The sequence below is a fragment of the Phocoena sinus genome, chromosome 19 (genome assembly GCF_008692025.1).
Source record: "Phocoena sinus isolate mPhoSin1 chromosome 19, mPhoSin1.pri, whole genome shotgun sequence".
NCBI classification, from domain to species: Eukaryota; Metazoa; Chordata; class Mammalia; order Artiodactyla; family Phocoenidae; genus Phocoena; species Phocoena sinus.
Window position 1 is genome coordinate 39,981,442 of NC_045781.1, and position 22,850 is coordinate 40,004,291.

Genomic DNA, 22,850 nt, shown 5'->3' on the forward strand with positions numbered 1-22,850 from the left:
CTGGACCGCAGCTTCTTTACTGCCAAGTCTATCCATCTGTTCATCCATCCGTGGGGGTCCACAATGGCCACCTTCAGCCGCCAGGAATTTTTCCAGCAGCTCCTACAGGGCTGTCTCCTGCCTACTGCCCAGCAGGGCCTTGACCAGATCTGGCTGCTCCTTGCCATCTGCCTCGCCTGCCGCCTCCTCGGGAGGCTTGGGTTGCCATCCTACCTGAAGCATGCAAGCACCGTGGCAGGTGGGTTCTTCAGCCTCTACCACTTCTTCCAGCTGCACATGGTTTGGGTCATGCTGCTCTGCCTTCTGTGCTACCTCGTGCTGTTCCTCTGCCGACATTCCTCCCATCGTGGCGTCTTCCTCTCCGTCACCATCCTCATCTACCTACTCATGGGTGAGATGCATATGGTGGACACTGTGACATGGCACAAGATGCGAGGGGCCCAGATGATTGTGGCCATGAAGGCAGTGTCTCTGGGCTTCGATCTGGACCGGGGCGAGGTGGGTGTGGTGCCCTCACCCGTGGAGTTCATGGGCTACCTCTACTTTGTGGGCACCATCGTCTTTGGGCCCTGGATATCCTTCCACAGCTACCTACAGGCTGTCCAAGGCCTCCCGCTGAGCCGCCAGTGGCTGCAGAAGGTGGCCCAGAGCCTGGTGCTGGCCCTGCTGTGCCTTGTGCTGTCCACCTGTGTGGGCCCCTACCTCTTCCCCTACTTCATTCCCCTTGATGGTGACCACCTCCTTCACAAGTGGCTGCGAGCCTACGAGAGTGCTGTCTCCTTCCACTTCAGCAACTATTTTGTGGGCTTTCTATCTGAGGCCACAGCCACATTGGCGGGGGCTGGCTTCACCGAGGAGAAGGGTCACCTGGAATGGGACCTGACGGTCTCTAAGCCACTGAATGTGGAGCTGCCCCGGTCCATGGTGGAAGTTGTCACAAGCTGGAACCTGCCCATGTCTTGTTGGCTAAATAACTATGTTTTCAAGAATGCTCTCCACCTCGGGACCTTTTCAGCCGTGCTGGTCACCTATGCAACCAGTGCCCTCCTGCACGGCTTTAGCTTCCACCTGGCTGCGGTGCTGCTGTCCCTGGCATTTATCACTTATGTGGAGCACATCCTCCGAAAGCGTCTGGCTCGGATCCTCAGTGCCTGTGTCTTGTCGAAAAGGTGCCCACCAGACTGTTCACACCAGCATCGTTTGGGCTTGGGGGTGCGAGCCTTAAATCTGCTCTTTGGGGCCCTGGCCATCTTCCATCTGACCTACCTGGGCTCCCTGTTTGACGTTGATGTGGACGATACCACAGAGGAGCAGGGCTACAGCATGGCATACACTGTCCACAAGTGGTCAGAGCTCAGCTGGGCCAGTCACTGGGTCACTTTTGGATGCTGGATCTTCTACCATCTCATAGGCTGAGGCACGTCTGTGGACCCTCACAGCTCCCTCAAGAACCCTCCCCTGGGTGCCAGCTCTGATGGGGGATGAGGGAAGGCCCTTTCTCTAATTTTTTTTTTTTCCCCTGCGGTATGCAGGCCTCTCACTGTTGTGGCCTCTCCCGTTGCGGAGCACAGGCTCCAGACGCGCAGGCTCAGCGGCCATGGCTCACGGGCCCAGCCGCTCTGCGGCATGTGGGATCTTCCCGGACCGGGGCACGAACCCGTGTCCCCTGCATCGGTAGGCGGACTCTCAACCAGTGCGCCACCAGGGAAGCCCTAATTTTTGACCCTCTTTTTTGACCCTCTCTCCATTCTTGACCCCCCCGCCCAGTACACACACGCACACACACACACACTTCCATCCATGGGCCTCCCCGCCTTCCTTGTCTCTTTTTATATACAGTTTGTTGTTATCAACCACAGTTAGGAAGTATTTTTTAAAAAGAGTAAGTAAAGAAAGTCTCATGTTCTCATAATATTGATGAATTCTGAAGAGATTGAGACCCAAATATTGGTCCTGGTTTGGGGAAGGTTTTTCCTTCAGTGGTTCTAAATTGCACTGGATTACCACTGTGTGCTTAGTGGGGCACTTCGAAGTGTAGTAGATGGTTCTGTTTAATATTTGTTCTGGATCCATAGCACATTATGGTGGGGGGACCCAGTTTAAAATAAAATGTAGGAGCAGCACTTTTGAAATGGCTGAGTGAGGAGCTTGGCAGATTCTCTCTCCAAAAAGCAGTGATTAAACTTAACAAAATTGTAAACAAACAGACAAAAACCCATTTAAGGTCTCTGGAAATTAACCAAAGGACATATATTGAGAGGCATTTATTCAAACAAAGCTAGTGAATTTCAGTAAGAACAGTGAGAGTCTGGCATTTTTGTCGGGAGCTGCTCCCATCTCCCTTAGCTCTGTGGTTCCTCAAGTCCTACCCTGGGCAGGGTAGAGCCATGAGGACTGGCAGCTCTGCTGTCCTCTCAGAGGGAGCTGACTTTATTTAGAGTAGCACTTGGAAAAATACATATCCAGGGCTGTTATTGAAAACAATAGCAGTCTCTGTGGCAAACAACTGGAGAAAACTAATGTTTCAGGAAGCAACAAAATGGCAGACTAGCCAGAAATTTATCAGGGAAATCTAGGGAAAGAGATAGCTAAAGTAAGCCTTATTGAGATCACACTTAACCTCTCATGGTCCAAAAGGCTATGTACATGTGCAAGGCTACACCTGTTCAAGAGAGGACAGAGAGAGCCCTTGAAAGCTGCTAGTCCCTGGCTGAATACAGGGTAGACTGATAAACTACCTGCACTTTGAAAGTAAGCCACACACAGATCCCATGGCAAAGGATTAGAAGCCTTCTGACTCAAGGTGTTTAAGCAAAACCTCTGACCAATCATTGGCTGACCACTAGGTTATGCTGACCCAGGGGCAACCCCCTAGAAAGCAAGGCTTAAAAAGAAAAAAAACTAAGCAGTGACATCAGAGACTGCACACTGCTGGGGAAACAGACTCCACACAACTAGGCAAGTCACTAAGTAGACAAACAGAAAACAGCAACAACAGGCTGGAGGCAGGGGTCAGAATTCAGAGTTGCTACAGTATATTATCTAAAATATCCAGTTTTTAACAGGAAATTATAAGACATGCAAATAAGCACAAAAGTGTGACTGATACTCAGGGGAAAAAGCAGGCAGTAGATACTCTGCCTCAAATGATGGTTCTTAGTGACAAAAGACTTAAAAGCAGTTCTTTTTCAGTGTGTTCAAAGAGCTAAAGGAAAATTTCTTCCTTTAAAGAATTGAAGGACAATTATGACAGTGACTCATGAAAGACAGACTATTAATAAAGAGATCTAAATTTTTAAAAAGAATCAAGTAGAAATTCTAGAATTGAAAAGTACAATAACTGAAATGAAAAATTCACAGACTCAACAGATTTAAGCTGGCAGAAGAATTAGTGAACTTGAACATAGATTAATAGAGATTATCCAGTCTCAAGAACAGAAAGAACAAAGAAAAATGAACAGTATCAGAGATTGTAGGACACCAGCACACAGACCAACATATATGTAATGAAAGTCCCAGGCGATAAGGAGAGAAAGAAAGGGGCAGAAAATATGTTTTAAGAAATAATGGCTGAAAACTTCTAAATTTGATGAAAAATATTCATCTCCATGTCCAAGAAGTTTAATGAACTCCAAGTAGGGTAAGCAGAAAGAAATCCACAACTAGGTACATCATAGCCAAACTGTTGAAAAACAAAGAGAATCTTAAAAGCAGCAAGAAATAGGCCTCATTACATACAAGGGAGCCACAATAAGATTAAGAGCTGACTTGTCTTTTGAAATTATGCAGGCCAGAAGATAGTGTGATGACATATTCAAAATGCTGAAAGAACATGTCAGAGTATCTGATTATTAGCAGGTGTTAATTTTTTCAGTTGTTTAATATTAATCCTCTTAATAAAGTTAAAATAATGGCAAGAATAAAAAGGAGCTCTCTTTTTGTTATTTCTGTTATTCCCATTTTGCTCACCATATATAGAAATGTAGGAATTTTCTTCTTAAGAGATCAAAAAACTAAACCTTCCTAGTAAAAAATTCAGGTTCAAAGTTAAAATTCTTAAGAAAGAATCTCTGCTACCTTGATTTCCACAGGGATAAGGAATACCTAATTCCTTCAGAAAAATAGTAAATAATTGGCAGTTTAGAAGGCTGTTTCTGTAAGGAGTGATACAGCAGATTGAATTTATGTAAGGGTGAATTTCAGATTGAGTTGACTTCTAAAACTGAAATATTTTATTAAAGTGATAGGTAAAAATTTAAAGTTTAGCCCACAGTATTTTCCATACTGAAAATTTCCCTGCTTTGTTGCCCTGGTCCACAAATAGGGCTTTATCACTTACTTATCAAAGTAAGTACTTTGATAAGTACCATCTGTTGTCATAGTAAACTAATATAATAATAGGTCTTACATAATATAAAAATTTTAAAGCAGGGGATACCAACCATTCAGTCAACAGTCAGCACTTCTCTGGAGCTTTCCCCATCCCCCAGTCTTCTGGAAGATAGTAAATGTAAAGAGGCAATGAAGTATAGAAGTTAGGAGTAGGCGCTTCATGGTCATGTAATTGTGATTCCTGGCCCCACCACTTACCAGCTATTGTGGACGGCATGTTTGTGTTCCCCCAAAATTCATATTTTGAACTCCCAACTTCCAATATGACTGTATTTGGAGATAGGACCTTTATGGGGTCTGTTAAGGTTAAATGAGTCCTAAGAGTGGGGCCCTGATATGATAGGATTAGTGTCCTGATAAGACATGCACAAGGGAGCTAAGCTTGCTCAATCTCTCTCTCTGCCATGTGAGAACAAAACTCTCCAATAGATGCTCAGGTACCTGGTAGGCTAAGAGATAAACAGAGGGTAGTCACAATTACATTTTTAAAAATTAAATTGTATAAGTATTTCAACTGAAATATTTTCACAGGTATTGTCTTTTTGCCTTTGTTCAGAGTACCTTTGACAAATGTTGGCAAGGATGCGGAACAACAGTTGGTGTGGTGTTTGATTACATAAAGTTGACACAACATTTGGCAATAAATACTAAAACTGCACATGTGTATACCTATGATCCAGCAGTTCTGTCCTGAGGCATGGTATGCAATGGGAATGAATACATATATTCATCAAAAGATAGGTACTAGGACATTGTAGAGGCATTATTGGTTAATAGCCAGAAACTATAAACTGCCCAAATGTCCACTAACAGTCAAATGGATAAATTGCATGTTCATACAGAGAAATACAATGAAAATGAAAAACTACAACTAGCATACCAATATGGGTGAATTTCACAAATACATTGAGTGTATTAGAAAAGCACATGCTATATGAATACATTTATATAAAAGTACAAAAATAGGTAAAACTAATAATACATGTTGTTAAAAGGAAGGATAGTGGTTTATCCTTGGGAGAGGAGGGTAGTTCCTGGAATGGAGGAGAAGACAACCTCTGAGATGCTGGTGCTGTTCTGTCTCTTCATATGGCTTTTAGTTACATGGAAAGTTCAGTTTCTGAAGATTCATCAAGGTATCTTTTAGGACAGTGCTGTCCAGTAGAATTCAAATGTGAGCCACATTATGTAAATTAAAATTTTTTAAAAGCCACATTTAAAAAGGTTTGAAAATTATTAATTTTTATATTTTATTTATCCCAGTATATCCAAAATATTATCATTTGAACATAAAATCAATATAAATATTTATTGGGATATTTACCTGTTTTGGTAACAAGTATTTGAAATCCAGTGTGTATTTTCCACTTACAGGCTCAAATTAGCAACATTTCAAGTATGCAGTAGTCACACGTGGCTAGTGGCTACAGTATTGGACAACACAGCCTTAAGATATGTGTACTTTTTTGTATGTGTAAATAGTTCAATAAAATGTTTTAAAAGTTTCCCACAAATGAAGATATTTCTGAGTATAATTGTATAAACTCAAAATTGAATCATGTTTGCTGATATACTTTCATTTCTTTATTTTCTGTAATTTGTAGGATAAATTTCAGTGTTGTCTTTATGTTTGATTTTCAATAATTGCAATTCTCTAAAAGCTTGGAAAACTGAAAAATTTGATGCTTCACCATTGAATACTTTAATCAGAGATTTCCAACTAATTTTGAACAAATATAACTGAGGACTCATTTACAAAAAAAAAAGAGATCAATGCCATTTTAGGAACTAGGTTGATTTCATAGAAGTTTTTCAAAGGCTCAAATTTCTAAAATCCAAAGTGCCTGTATAATGTCATGTGAATTTATTTGTATTCAGCATCAGCTTTGTCACAGAAATTTTATAGTTCAGTGACTTTAACTATGGATACATAAATATATTTGTAATTTATGCAACTCTAATGTCTAAATGATTGGTAGAATACCTCAGTACTTTGGATAAGAATTGTTTGGATAACAATTATGAATTTCATGTGTACCACAACTAATTACTAGTAAATTTCTATTTCATAGTTTTAAAAATTCACTGAGAATGTTATTTCTTATACGGTGTTTAAATGTTTGCTCCACCAACATTTGTATTTGTATTATCAGTTTAAGAACCAATAACTCTATCTTCATTTTTGTACTTTTTAAATTAGCAGTCACAAAAATATGTTTCACCTTCAATATAATGACCTTCCAAATAATATGATGAGAAAAATTGAACCGTATTGGGTTGAACAGATTTTCTATTTGAAGTACCTAATGACACTGATGTAAAACTGGTATCCTTTAGCTTTTTGCAGGGTTTTTCTGTCAGCAAAGCCAACACATGAACAGCTTTGCTTTTTGTATGTTGATGAGAATGTGAGTGAAAATTTAGAAGAGTCGTTTGATGTAAATAAAAAGTTATGTTTTACAGAATGGTGTTAAATGTACCATTTGCAGCTGCACATGTTAAATTGTCGCCTTTGAAGTATATGTTGATGCTTCTTCAGCAGATTTATTTCTTTTGGTTTTCATGTGATCAGTGATATCATTCTGGTCCCCACAGAGAATAGGAAATGTCGTTATTTTGTACAAATTATGCATTCATCATCAGCTTTCTTGGAAACGAATTTGATTCTTAATTTTTCATTAAATATATACTTCTATTTTTTAAATTCATTGCACAGAAAGGTAAGTATTACCAAACTGTAAAATAAATATAATTGTAGATTTAGCAATACAATAAAGACAAAATCAGTGTAGCAAGAATGGTTAAGAATGGTGTATATATATGCTCTATGAGAGCACTGCTAGGTCTTTATTTACCACGTGGGTTTCACAAACACCCAGCCACCTTTTATGATGACCCCACCTGACTACTTTGTGCAGACTGTGGTATAGACCGTGGAGTAACAGGCTAGTATAACAAGTAGCTGGTGGGGACTGGAGTGCTGAAAGCCTCCCACCACCTGAGTCTGGATAGGGTTATTTGTCCCTATCCATTTGAGCACACTTTATGGGTGAGTGTATAGTTTTATCAGTAAGTACCCTTTATGCTGTCCTTGAAAGGGAGGTGTTACTTAAGTTCGCAACAGGAAAGGATCAGGATAACACTGGATCACTGATCATCTTTCAGATTTAACCATTTAAAGTGCAGACTCTGTTCATTGCACATACATTTCACATCTTACTAGAAAAGACCAAGATAGAAGCTGGAATTAGAGAATAGAGAGCTACCAAATCTCTCTTAGCTTATTTTACTTCAAATATTAGTAATAATACTTTTTTTAATTTTAATAAGGTAAAAATCTATGATCATTGCTAGATACACATGAGTGGCTAATAACTTCCTTAGGGAGTTAGATTACATCTCGTGTTATATGCTCTCATTTCATCTTGTAATCCTTTACTAAGTCACACTGATAATTATATATTGATTTTTGTAATTATTTGTTCATTGTCCACCTGCCCTTCTAGACCAGAAACTATAAGGAAAAGCACCATTTGCTCCCACACATTGTATGCATGGCACCCAGCACAGTGACTTGGGCATAATAAAGACTCACGGAATATTTGTGGAATAAATGAAAAAGTGAATGAATGCACAGGACAGAAGGGATATCCTGTTAACAGCAGACCTGTCCTGGTTGATATCTAATCAAATAAGAGAAAGTCCTTGGCATTTGGGAACAGTGTTCTTTTGCAGGTGCCTCTGGCTTATGTAGTACATTCTGAGAATACAGTTGCTATTTATAGTAATGTTTAGTCACGTGTAAATTTTACATGTTCACAAATGCTTATAAAATAATAGCATTTATTGAATGTTGTCAGGTAGTGCACTTAAGCATTTTTATATGTTATCTCATTTAATCTTGAGACATAAGTATTACTACTACGTGCATTTTACATGTGAGTTTACTGAGGCTTAGAAAATGAAATACCTTGCCCTGGGTCACAGAGCTAGTAAATGCAACATAAGAATGGAGACTTGATCACACCTTTCACTTTTGTTTAAGTTATAGACCTTGTGTCAGTGAAAATTGCAAGTATCAAACAACCCTACTAACAGAGCCAAATAAAGGATTTATCACACAGAATAAGATATCAACAGTATGCAGTTCAGGCAATTATATTATCAGGGGCTGTGGCTCTTTTCATTTTCCTGCTGTACTATGCTCAGTGTGTGGCAACATCCTCAGTATTATGTTTGCAAGATGGTTGCTGTATCGCTGGTCATTGCATCGGTTCCCAGGAAGAAGGAAAGGTGACATGTCTCTTAAATGACTTTCTCAGAAGGCCCATTCATTGACTTACACTTCTATATCATTGGCTAGAACATAGTTATCTGGCCACCCCTTGCTGTAATGAAACTAGGACAGTGAATATTGAAGACTTTTTTGGCATTGTTTTTGATATTTTAGTTTCTTCAAGTGTGCCATTGAAAATCCTAGTGTTGAGAAGTACGTGACTGCAAATCACACACTTGAGCATCCTGTGCTGTAGACAACGAGGGAGCTTTAAGTTGGGGAGTATTGTGGTCCGATTGTCCTTTAGAAGGCACGCTCTGATGGCTGTGTTTTGGATTGGGGGATGACAGAATGGAAACAGGAAGAGACTTTGCAGTAATTTGGGTGAAAGATCTTAGGATCCTGAACCAGGAAAATGTAGGAATGAAAAGGAGCCTAAAGATTCAAAAAATAGGAGGTCAGATGGATAGGATTTGGTGGTTGATTGGCTCTATGGAGACGGGGAGAGTGAAGTGTCAAAGGCAGCTCCAGTTCTTGACCAAAATGAGTGAGTAGTGCCACCATCCAGACTAAAGAAGTGTAAAGGGAAAGTTTAAATTGGTTACCTTTTAGACACAAGAAGTTTGAAGTATCTGGGTTTCCTTCAGATCTTTATCCATTAGTTGGGAAAGGATTAGGATAGATTTGTTATATGTTACAAATAAATTTTTGTTGATAATATCCCTTGGAATTTTCTTTTTGTTGTCTAGAAGTTTCTAACATTTGTACAGTCGATTATGTTAATATCTTTTTTATATTTCTGGCTTTAGTGTCATTCTTAGAGCGCCTGGCCTGTCTTATCCCCACACTGTAGAAGTATTTAATAATTTCTTTTTCCTTATACTTCTATGTTTTAAATATTGACTTGATCAGGATTTTACTTTGGTGAAGAGGATGAGGTGAGGACAGAAAGGGAAGAGCATTTTCAGTTGTTAGCATATGACTGAACACGATTACTATTTCCAAGGTGTTATAATAGAACATGAAAATACTGAAGTTTTCTTTTAGAAGTTGCTCTGACTTTTTTTATGGCTTTGATGTTTTGAGAAATACTCTGCTGTTCATTTCTTTCAAAAAATAAGACACCCCCCAATTTTTTTTATTATAAATCAAAATTAAAATATCTATTTCATATATTCTTATGACAGCAGGAGGATGCATTAGCACAACAGGCCTTTGAAGAGGCCCGGAGAAGGACACGTGAATTTGAAGATAGAGACAGGTCTCATCGGGAGGAAATGGAGGTGAGAGTTTCACAGCTGCTGGCAGTAACTGGTTAGTACTTTCCCCAAAACTCTCAGGCTCTATTTGTGATGTTTGTGCATAATGATTTTAAATAGTTTAGTAGTTCAATGTCTTTAATTTTTTAAAAGTTGTACTCTGTGACTTTGTGTTTATTAAATGTAATTGCTATAAAGAAAGTTAGTCTTAATTTTAAGGTTGTACATGAATTCCTCATTTATTGGTCCTCAAAAAAATATTTACTATGATAAGGTATATTTTCTATTAATTGATTGATCCAAATATCTTACCTCTTTTTTCTTAATTATCTTTCAGATTATATGTAAAAATTACCTTACATTATCATAGGATACATATTTTTAGAACATTATTAAACTCTCTGGGAGTAACATTATTTCCCACTTTTCTATAAATATTTGTCTTGATTTTGTAACATAATTTTCAGTCATTTGTATAGTCTCTTCACTAGAGGAAAATTTATTTTCAAACTACTCAAAGAATGGAATTAACCTAGACTATTTTTCTTTTAACCTTTTTATGGTAAAGTACACACCAAATCTACATCAAAAAATATGTAGCTTAGTTATTAGAAGGCTAATAACACCCTTATAACCATCCAGGTAAAAAAAAAAATAAAAATGTGACAGTTAACCCAGTAGCCCCCTCCATGTGTACATCTAATTATGACCTTTTCCCTCCCTTCAAAAATAATAATTTTCGGGCTTCCCTGGTGGCGCAGTGGTTGAGAGTCCGCCTGCCGATGCAGGGGACACGGGTTCGTGCCCCGGTACGGGAAGATCCCACATGCCGCGGAGTGGCTGGGCCCGTGAGCCATGGCCGCTGAGCCTGCGCGTCCGGAGCCTGTGCTCCGCAACGGGCGAAGCCACAGCGGTGAGAGGCCTGTGTACCGCAAAAAAAAAAAAAAATAATAATAATAATTTTCTCAGTTTTTATAGTAATCACTTCCTTGTGTCTTTTTATAGTTTTATTATCCATGTCTACCTCAGTCTTAAACACTCAAATTTAGTCTTGTCCAGTGTTTAAATTTGATATGACTATCAACGAAATAGAATAATTTCCAGGCATTAAAAAGAGTTCTGGAGATAGGTTGCACAACAGTGTGAATGTGCTTAACACTACTGAACTGTACACTTAAAGGTGGTTAAGATGGTAATTTTTATGTTGGTAGTTTTTCCACGTTAAAAAATGTTTTTAAGTCATTGTTACATAGTAGAGAAAATGCTGTTTTTTCATTCACTAAATTATACATACACTATTTAAATTAATATAAAAGTGTGTGTGTGTGTGTGTGTGTGTGCGCACGCACGCAAAGACAGTGGTTAAGAGCCGAGACTCTAGAGCCAGATGGCAAGATCTGAATCTGGCTCTGGCACTTTATCACCTCTGACAAATTATTTCACCTTTCCGTGCCTGAGTTTCCTCATCTATAAAATAGGGCTAATTGTGCCTATCTCATAGGGTCATTGTAAGGATTAAATGAATAAATACATGTGAAAGCACTTTTAGAGAATGTGGCACTGACTAGGTGTCAGCTGATATTATTTCATATATATTTATATATATATATATATATATATATATATTTTTTTTTTTTTTTTTTTTTTTTTTTTTTTTTTTTCCCCGGTGTGCTGGCCTCTCACTGTTGTGGCCTCTCCCATTGCGGAGCACAGGCTCCGGACACGCAGGCTCAGCAGCCGTGTCTCACTGGCCCAGCGGCATGTGGGATCTTCCCGGACTGGGGCACAAACCCATGTCCCCTGCATCGGCAGGCGGACTCCCAACCACTGTGCCACCAGGGAAGCCCTCCAATCTTCTTAATCATAATTAGCCCTTCTACTTTGTCGTTTCCAGAGCACTTCTCATTTCTATCATTGTTCTTATTGAACAGGATGTTAGAACAATTATAAAGTTGTCTGTACTCTACCGTAGTGTGATCACCAGTGAAGTGGGGCCCCTGATTTTTTGACCTCCACATTACCTACCACAGTGTTTTGTACATTGCATTTAGTTGTCAAATGGAGAGCTTCAAAAAATAGCTCCTACTCTGCCTGTCTGAAAACTAGAGCCTGTACGTTAAAGTAGAATAATACATGTTAATGGTCTCTGGAAAGATTTTTAAATGTTTACAATTTGTTGGTTTATATTAGCTAGGTAATTCATTAAGTAATGAACTCCAACTGTGTTGTGCTAGATTCTGCATTAGGGACTGGGAAATATATAGATGAAAATGCATGGTTTCTGTCCTTGAACATCTATCAGTCTTGAGGGAAAATAGATGTATAAACAGATAATTGCAGTCTGCTTTAGCAGCACCTGTACTTAAAGGGGAACAGCGGCAGTGCAGAGGAAGGAGCACTTACATCTGCCTCTGCCTGGGGGATTCACAGGAGAATATACTTGCAGGGATTTGAAGGAAGAATGTGAGTTTGCCAGCTACACAAGCTGGGGAAAGCATTCTGGACAGAAGGAACAGTGTATGCAAAGGAGTGAAGGAAAAAGATCTTGTCATGTCAGAGAACATGATTGGTCAATCTTTCTAGAGCAAGCTAACATGGCTTTAAATGAATATAAGAATTGTTTTATAAAAAGTGCTGTTCAGCTACATTATATTTGAAGAATAACTATTTGACAATTAATGGAACAATTAGGAGTTTTTTAATATGATTTGCTTTAAATAAAATTATAGATTAGTCGAGGCTAAGAATTGTCTTCTCTAAAATGTTAATTTGATTATTATAAATAATGTTACTTGAAGAAAAACATTTTGGTGTGTGAGTTTATATGTGCATATGTTTGTATTTGTGTATGAACAAAAATATAGTCTGTTGACAGAGGTGTCAGATAATTTGTTGCTCAGATAGATTGTTTCTAGTGAGTTTTATGTCAGTGATTGAGCACATGGGCTTTGTAGTCAGGCGTAGTTGAGATTCCTGGTGCATTAATTGCTAACCTCTCTTAAGTGCGTTTTCTCATAGAAATTGTGAGAATTAAATGGGAAAGTGCTTATAAGGCACTTAGTATGGTGCTTGATATGTGTATGCCTTCAGTAAAAAATAGCTCTAAAGTACTTTAACACTAAAAGCTCTACCACAGTGCTGGTTCAAGTTAATTGAATTATCTGGCTAACAAGAACATTGTTTTAGTTCTCTAAAGTGTATCAGGGCACTTTTCCTGCATTATGACCTAGAGCATAGAGAAAATGGTTAGATTTTCATCAATGATTTAAGATCCATAGTCCCTTATGGCAGTAATTTTAAAAGTTCTCATAGAGAGCTGTTATCTGGAAAATTGGGCTGGAATCTGACCCCAGAGCTTGCACTGGCAGTCTCTTAGGGGAGTTTTGGGTATGCATGTCTTTTGGCACTTTGTGCATGTGTATTTTGCTTCTCTTTAAAAAAAAAAAATCATGACAGATTCCTAATGTCAGCTTATTTCTTGTAGTTTACCTCCTTTTTCCTAAAAGGAGAACATTGGGGGAAAATGTTGCATTTTTTCCCCTGTAATCCAAACATCTATAAGGGGGTCTTACAAAATATAATTGAACATTGTTTTTATTTGTTTGTTTTTTAAAAAGTAACAATTTTATAAAAGGTTTTCTTACACTCAACTGGGTAAAATTCTTATTACATTTGAAGAAACTGACACTCTGAGAAAATTAATTGACTTGCTCTCTTTTCAAATAGTTGGTTAATGAAAGGGAGGGTGAAGACTTAAACCATCTTCCTAAGCAGAAGTTCTCCACAAATACAGTCCAGCACTGGGAAAAGAATTTCCACATCACCCATAAAGATGATTAAGTTGAAAAATAAAATATGCCAGAACCAGAAGAAGTTAGTAACCATTTTGCCTGGAAAAGAAAAAACTGAGGAAGAAAAGAATAATAATGGTTCTACTGGGTGGTCCTGATGACTGACTAAAGACAAGGGCCAAGGAGCAGTGGTAACTCTTGGGTGGCAGTAACCCAGTAAGTGGTCCTTGGAGGCTTAAGATCCTGGCAGCACAGAGGCTTACGGATGTCCTACCCCTGTTTGGATAAACTCTGAGGCCTCTAGCCCTGACATGCTAAACTTGTAACAGTGGTGCTCATGAACATTTAATATGTGTATCTGATTAAGGTTACTCACGGTGGGAAGCAGAACTCCAAGTGGTTTTGGTTTTCCCCAGTGTCTTTTAACCTGAAATCAGTTCTAAAACTCCTTGAGTGATTACTTTTCATTGTTTATCTTTTATACCTTTTGAATTTTGTATCATGTGCATCTGTTACCTATCAAGAAGAGAAAAATTGTTGCTAGTGTTAACACAGAATGATGAAAACAGAAGATTCTAGAACTTGCTATCTGTTTTCTCTGACATATAGGCAGTTTTTTAAAATGTGAAATCCTGTCTTCGTTTGAAATTTATACAGAACCTTAATGTATAAAATAGCTTAAAGGGGCGCTGCTCTGGGTGAAGCAGGGGTAGGGATTATTCTGGTCCCCCTCTAGAGTCCCTGGAATGTGTTCAGGGAACCCAGTAACTGGCAGAATGTAACTTGAGAACCTTTGAGGTAGTAGATGAGGATGAGGCTTCTAATAAATTGCCCTGGTTTTGAGTCCTAGCTCTACTTGTTGCCATGTGACATTGGGAAAGTTGCTTATCCTCTTGACCCTCATCTGTAAAATGGAGCTAACACCCTACCTCCCAGGGTGCTGCCTGACTCAGTATCTGACATTTAAAATGGAACTCATTGGAAGCTAGTTCCTTCATCCTCTCTTTCTATGCACCTTGGCTCAGAGTGGCAATAAAGGCAGGCATATCCTAACTGTAGACTCTGAAAGTCAAAGATATGTTGCCAAGCTATTTTATATCCCGGTGTTTGTTTCTTTCTTTCTTTGTTTTTTAACAATAGAAAAGGATCTTGAACTTTTCTGGCTTCTCTTGGGCTTGGGTAGTGACAAGGAGGGGGTACAAAGAGGGAACTTCCCACATTTGGTGATATTTCTTGATCTGGAGGCTAGTTACATGGGTGTGTTCACTTCCTGAAAATTCATCACTCATATATATGATTTGTACACTCTTCTGTACTTTAATAAAAAGTAGACTTTAAAAAAAATAATAATCACAGACATTTCTTCTGTAACGTGCCTACCTGCCCATTGATATCTGTTGCCACATAGAAGTGGCCCAGTGCCTTTTTACCTGAGAATCTTACCATTATTTAATACTGTTGACTTGTTATCCATGGCAGTCCTTCAGGTTACACATCTCTATAACTGTAATTCCAGTACCTTACTTTGGGATTTTGTGAAGGAAGATTGAGGCTAATAAGGTACAGACTGAGTGCTTTTGTCATAAATAAGTTGGAAAGATACCTCTGTCATCTGTCGTATAGCAGCTCATACACACTCTTGGTGTGTCTAGGGACTGCCTTCAGCTTCATTGGCCTCTTAACCTAAAACTGTGGTACAGTACTGTTGGCTCTTAATTCAGCTGCAAGGTGACAGGGTGCTGAAAGAGATTTTCTCTCTGTCATTACCTAGAAAATGCTTTCATTTGGTTGGGTTATAAAAGCGTTAGCAAATAAATTGTTATGTTTAATGTCAGAGAATGGGTAAATAATTATTGCTTATTCTGCTATAGGCAGTTTTAAAAGTAAAGTTCAGTAAATCATATGAGAATTTTATGTGGAGACTATTTGGAAATAAAAACAAGCAAAAGACTGTGGTTTTTATATTTGTGTTTTGTATGTTTTTGGAGCCTTCGATTCTGTGTGGTCCAAGAAAAAGAATCACAGCCTCTATTTATTTTAAATTCCCACAGACTTCAGTTTTCATATCACTTAACTCTACCAACACTTATTTTTATGTAAGGACAAATGAACATAAATGTCTGTCTCTTCTGGGCCTTCCTGAGGTGTGTTTTAGGTATAGGCAGTAGATGAAAGTGAACCGAGAATATGAACTCAGACTAAGAATGAGAATCGAAAAAAAAAAAAAGAATGAGAGGGCTTCCCTGGTGGTGCAGTGGTTAAGAATCCGCCTGCCAATGCAGGGGACACGGGTTCGAGCCCTGGTCCGGGAAGATCCCACATGCCGCAGAGCAGCTAAGCCCATGTGCTACAACTCTTGAGCCCACATGCCACAACTACTGAAGCCTGTGCACCTAGAGCCCTTGCTCTGCAACAAGAGAAGCCACCACAATGAGAAGCCTGCACACCCCAACGAAGAGTCGCCCCTGCTCTCCACAACTAGAGAAAGCCCATGCGGAGCAATGAAGACCCAACTCAGCTATAAATAAATAAATAAATAAATTTATAAAAAAGAAAATCCTATTAAAATATAAAATTAAAACAAAACAAAACAAAAAAGAATGAGAATCAGAAGAGGATTAACGAGGACAAGGATTCTAGCTCTGCTGCTCCCACACTAAGAGAAAAACAGGGTCTTGGTTTGGTCTCTATCATAAGAGATGTAGGTTTTATTAAACTTTATTTTGTTTTAACTTTATTTTAGCCTGTAAAAGTTACTCTTATCTGCAGGATGCAGATTTTTTTAACATTTGAGAAGTTCATACAGATAAATTGGGAAGTTAGGAGCAGCTTTGTTGTGATAGCAACAGCATGAATGCTTACTATGTGCCAGGCAGTCTATGCTGCAATATTTGTTTTACGCTTGATTCTTTTTTTTTTTTTTTTTTTTTTGCCATACGCGGGCCCCTCAACGCCGTGGCCTTTCCCGTCCCGGAGCGCAGGCCCAGCGGCCATGGCTCACGGGCCCTGCCGCTCCACGGCACGTGGGATCCTCCCAGACCGGGGCACGAACCCGCGTCCCCTGCATCGGCAGGCGGACTCCCAACCACTGCACCACCAGGGAAGCCCTTACGCTTGATTCTTAAATGCTCTTATAAGATATATCTCAGTTTTGAGGAACTGAGGCTGAAAGAGGATAAGAGGCTTGTATAAGCTCACATTGCTAACTTGGTAGAGCCACCCTAATCCAAGCCTGGAAATGTCAAGTTATTTCCACTATCTCTTTTATTTTAAAATGCCACCTTATATTTAAAGTTTTCCTGAAGTTGTATACTTTGTAAGAACTGTATTTTTTTTTTTTTCCTGCGGTACGCGGGCCTCTCCTGCTGCGGAGCATAGTCTCTGGACGTGCAGGCCCAGCGGCCATGGCCCATGGGCCCAGCCGCTCCGCAGCACGTGGGATTCTCCGGACCGGGGCACAAACCTGCGTCCCCTGCATCGGCAGGCGGACTCCCAACCACTGCGCCACCAGGGAAGCCCCCGAACTGTATTTTTTGATGTGCCTGTTAGACCAGCTCTTGCAGTCTACTTATCTGACAGGTGTTTATGATTGTCTGCTCACCTTTTTACATTTTTAATGAGTTTGGAGAAATTGCATTCCTTTCTCTCATATTAGGACTTAAAATTTCTACTTTGTGTCTCTTCCAGCCTTAGTAGTCAGGAGAAATATCAATGACTTAGGAGGCTGACATTAATGCTAATTGGAAGTTAAAGGTTCGTCTTTTTAGAGTTGTGAGTTTGTGTTCTCACTGCCACCACCTAACTCTGAAACCTTGGAGGAATCATTTAACATTCTTGGTCTCGGGCCTATCATCTGTAATGTGAGAGTTGAACTAGATCTCTATAAAGTACTGTGCTGCTCTAAAATTCTGTCATGCCATGTTCTGACTTTTAGCCAAGTGTCAAACATAAAGTGATTTGCACATTATCTGGATATAGTATACACTCAATAAATTGGATCTATTTTTAGTTATTAGGGCATTTTCTCATGAAGAGTTTTCTGCAGTTTGATGATCTTGATAATAAAAGAATGGAAATCAACCAGGTTTTATTCATTTTCATTTGGGTAGCCCTGCTCTTGGCTACTTCTACACAGCCCAGACCAGTAGGGAAAGCTCCAGTATTCGGTGAATATTCTTTGTCTCTTCATTTCGAACACATCCTATGACTGCCATCTAGAAACTGGATTTGCCATGTTTCTGGGTGATGGTATACTGAAAGAAAGAAAACAGGAGTGACTGGTAGTGAGGGGTCTGTAGTAAAATTTATAGTTTTTTGTTTGTTTGTTTGTTTTTCTAGTTCGCGGGCCTCTCACCGCTGTGGCCTCTCCTGCTGCGGAGCACAGGCTCCGGACGCGCAGGCCCAGTGGCCATGGCCCACGGACCCAGCCGCTCTGCGGCATGTGGGATCCTCCCAGACCAGGGCACGAACCCGTGCCCCCTGCACCGGCAGGCAGACTCCCAACCACTGTGCCACCAGGGAAGCCCAAATTTCTAGATTTTAATACTTATAAATATTAAAAACAGATTTGTATTCTGAACAGGCTCATGGGTGTCTGCTTTATATTAAAACCCTATTCTGAAATAACTGTTAATAAAAAGTTAAAATCAAGGACCTATGTGGATTGACTGGGGAGAAAGAAACTAGAAATTATGGACTTTATGTTTTTAGAATAACCAAGTTCAGAGAGTTTCTTTGCCATCATCTAGTCTAGTTTGTGACTCATAGAATTCATTCTAAAACATCCAACCTCCATTAGAAAACTGCTACAGTAGAAAGCACTGCTTCCCAAGGCAGCGCATCCAGTTGTTGAATTCCAGTCCTGTGGAAGCTATTTCATTAACCTAAATGTTTCTGTATTTGTCTCCTTCATATGACAGCCCATACATCTTCCTCTCCAGCATTAAATTTCCTCCCAGTCTCCCAGCACTCTCATTCTTCCCTCTTCTGCTCTCATTCATACTCTTTCAGACTTCCCTTTTTTTCATCTTTGATTCTCCTTCATAGTGTCTTCATTTACATCTTCCTCATTCCTTCTTTACAATGTAAATAGAAATGAAAAACACAAGTAAATAGCAAAACAACTTTTCTTGCCATGCTTTTACCAAAAATATATTTTAAACAAATAAACCCATGGCAACCTCTGCACAGCCCTGACCAGTAGGGAGAACTCCAGCTGCTGATGACTGTTTTTTGTCACTTATTTGGAGTCATCCCATTATTAAAATAATTTGAAAATTACTCTTATCCCAAGACAAAAGCTGAAATATTCTTTTCACAAAGTATTACTGGTAGGTTAGTAGTAATTTATAAATGTATAATTAGGATTGATTTTTCTCAGTGTTTCTTCGTTGCTCAGCCCCTTTCTAACCTTCATTGACTGAAACCAGATGCTTATATCACCATCTCTAATTTTGCAGAATTGATCAGTCCTTACATTACATTTAACATTGATTCTGTATGGAACATAAATTGTTTTCCTAATGCATATGCATTCCATAGCTCTTTCAGTCTGTACCCACGCAGCATAACATTAACCTGACTAGTTAAATGAAAGGAATGTGCTAAAATTTAGTCAGCATGCAGTCTGCTAATAAATAGTTAAGATTTGCTAGAGAAATATATCACAGTTTATAAGAAAGACCACGGAAGTTAGTGTTGGGTTTTATATAATTTGTTTGAAAGTTAATAAAGCTGTGTCATTTCTGTCTAAACATTAACCGTCTTGAGAAATGATGATATAACTGGAGCTTCTGACTAAACATGATTTTACAGTACAGGTGTGACTTGTTAAGCTGTTTCTTTGAAGGTCAAGGATGCTCTTTCTCTAATTGTTTTAGATCTTAACCATTGAAATCAGAACATTTCTATTTTTGGTTAAATTTGTTTCCAAAAACTGACAGATAATGGACAGTCAATTGGTGATAATAATACATAATTCCATTTAGCTAAGGATTGCACAGGTAATTGCAGTTAGTCCCAGTTGCTGGCATATAACAGAGGTGGCTAAAACAAGATCCACATGAAAGATGATGGTGGCTTGGACTAGGGTAAGAGTGGTAGAGTCAGTCAGAAGTGGTCAGATTCAGGACATATTTAAATGTAGAGATGTCAGAATTTGCTGTTGGGTGTGAGAGATGTTAAGGGGTTTTTGCCCCAAATAATAACTGGTAAAATGGAGTAGCCTTTATCTAACATAGGAAAACTGTTGCTGAGGGAACTAGGTTCTGTATACAAACAGATGTTTGTGCTTGACTGACGTTTGTAGTCACTAGAAAACACTTATAGAAGAAAGATGCATTGGAATTTGTGAAAGAGACTGAAAGTAAATATTATGTGTGGATCAAAGGGGGGCACTATGTTCTTTTAAAACTTTATATTAGTAGAGAGTGTCATGCACAGTGTTAGTTCTTAGATGTTCTCTATTAAGTAATTTGCCATCGTTTAAACAGAAATGTTTATTCTACAGTGAAACTTGAAATCCTCAATGTTTATGATTGTCAAGCCTCTTAGTTGTTAAGTATTGTTGTAAAGATACTTCCGAATATATAAGTGCACCAAAGATTCTAATATACTTCCGTTTTTGCTTTTGAGACAATACTTTATCCATAGTAATTCTGAATTTTATTTCTTGAGATAGAGATTCCTAGTTAAAATCCAGTTGGCAGAGATGGAATTCATTGAGACACGAAATTCAGTATTACATTTTTCAGTCACATAATTTATAGGCCATATACTTCTGTGTGACTCAGTTTCTTTATCTGTAAAATGGATAAACAATAGCACCTATGTTATAGGTAGTTGGCAGGGATTAAATTGGTTCGTCCATGGAAATTGCTTAGAACAGTGCCCAGCATATAGTTGGTGCACAATAAATGTCAGCTATTTTTTTAAATTTTTATTTATTCATTTATATATATTTTATTGAAGTATAGTTGATTTTTTTTGCTATTATTGGTGTTAAATTTATTTTTTAAATGTCTTAATATAAAATACAACTTGTTTATTGGAAAAAATAACATTTGGTAACTATCAGTTTCCTAATCTGGTATTGGAATTCCTTTGTTAACTTTTTTTTTTCTGGTTGTCTCACAATAATCTTTTTTTTTTTTTTTTTTTTTTAATAATCTTTTTTTATTGGAGTATAATTGCTTTACAATGTTGCGTTAATTTCTGCTGCACAGCAAAGTGAATCAACCATGTGCATACACACATCCCCTCCCTCCTGTACCTCCTTTCCCCCCACCATGCCACCCAACTAGGCCATCACAGAGCACCAAGCTGAGCTCCCTGTGCTATACAGCAGGTTCCCAGCAGCTATCTGTTTTACACCTGGTAGTGTATTTATGTCAAACCTAATCTCCCAATTCATCCCACCCTCCCCTTCCCACCCTGTGTCCACACGTCCGTTCTCTACATCTGCCTCTCTATTCCTGCCCTGCAGATAGGTTCATCTGTACCATTTTTCTAGATTCCACATATATGCATTAATATATGATATTTGTTTTTCTCTTTCTGTCTTGCTTCACTCTGTATGACAGACCCTAGGTCTATCCACATCTCTACAAATGACCCAATTTCATTTCTTTTTATGGCTGAGTAATATTCCATTGTATATATGTACCACATCTTCTTTATCCATTCATCTTTTGGTGGACATTTAGTTTGTTTCCGTGTCCTGGCTATTACAAATAGTGCTGCAATGAACATCGGGGTATATGTGTCTTTTTTTTTTTTTTTTTTTTTTTGGCTGTGTTGGGTCTTGGTTGCTCACGCGGGCTTTCTCTAGTATGGTGAGCAAGGGCTACTCTTTGTTGCGGTATGCGGGCTTCTCATTGCCGTGGCTTCTCTTGTTGCAGAGCACAGGCTCTAGGCGTGCGGGCTTCAGTAGTTGTGGCCCGCAAGCTCAGTAGTTGTGGCCCGCGGGCTCTAGAGCACAGGCTCAGTAGTTGTGGCGCGTGGGCTTAGTTGCTACACAGCATGTGGGATCTTCCCAGACCAGGGCTCGAACCCATGTCCCCTGCATGGGCAGGCAGATTCTTAACCACTGCGCCACCAGGGAAGCCCTATATGTGTCTTTTTGAATTATGGTTTTCTCTGGGTATATGCCCAGTAGTGGGATTGCTGGGTCATATGGTAATTCTGTTTTTAGCTTTTTAAGGAACCAACATACTGTTCTCCACAGTGGCTGTATCAATTTACATTCCCACCAACAGTGCAAGAGGGCTCCCTTTTCTCTGCAACCTCTCTAGCATTTATTGTTTGTAGATTTTCTGATGATGGCCATTCTGACTGGTGTGAGGTGATACCTCATTGTAGTTTTGATTTGCATTTCTCTAATAATTAGTGCTGGTGAGCATCTTTTCATTGTTTCTTGGCCATCTGTATGTCTTCTTTGCTGAAATGTCTGTTTAGGTCTTCTGCCCATTTTTTGATTGGGTTGTTTGTTTTTTTGATATTGAGATATATGAGCTGTTTATATATTTTGGAGATTAATCCTTTGTTCATTGATTCGTTTGCAAATATTTTCTCCCATTCTGTGGATTGTCTTTTGTCTTGTTTATGGTTTCCTTTGCTCTTCAAAAGCTTTTAAGTTTAATTAGGTCCCATTCACTTATTTTTGTTTTTATTTTCATTACACTAGGCAGTGGGTCATAAAAGATCTTGCTGTGATTTATGTCAAAGGGTGTTTTTTCCTATGTTTTCCTCTAAGAGTTTTAGTGTCTGGCCTTACGTTTAGGACTTTAATCCATTTTGAGTTTATTTTTGTGTATGGTGTTAGGGAGTGTTCTAATTTCCTCAAAATACTAGCAAACAGAATCCAACAACACATTAAAAAGATCACACAACATGATCAAGTGGGATTTATCCCAGGGATGCAAGGATTCTTCAGTATACACAAAACAATCAATGTGATACACCATATTAACAAATTAAAGAATAAAAACCATATGATCATCTCAATAGATGCAGAAAAAGCTTTTGACAAAATTCAACACCTATTTATGATAAAAACTCTCCAGAAAGTGGGCATAGAGGGAACGTACCTCAACATAATACAGGCCATAGATGACAAACCCACAGCAAACATCA

At 38.9% G+C, this 22,850-nt stretch overlaps 1 protein-coding gene across 3 annotated transcripts in view; it reads left to right on the top strand.

The window, feature by feature from the left end:
- Positions 1 to 22,850, top strand: part of CBFB (core-binding factor subunit beta) — a 61,060-nt gene that overhangs the window by 34,492 nt on the left and 3,718 nt on the right. Inside the window, exon 5 of one of the 3 annotated variants that reach the window (XM_032613271.1) lies at positions 9,856 to 9,982. In XM_032613271.1, coding sequence (XP_032469162.1) covers positions 9,856 to 9,982 — 127 coding nt within the window. Of the gene's footprint in view, positions 1 to 270; positions 9,834 to 9,855; positions 9,983 to 22,850 lie in introns of those variants that run through there. The other 2 variants (XM_032613270.1, XM_032613269.1) reach the window with 2 other exon arrangements.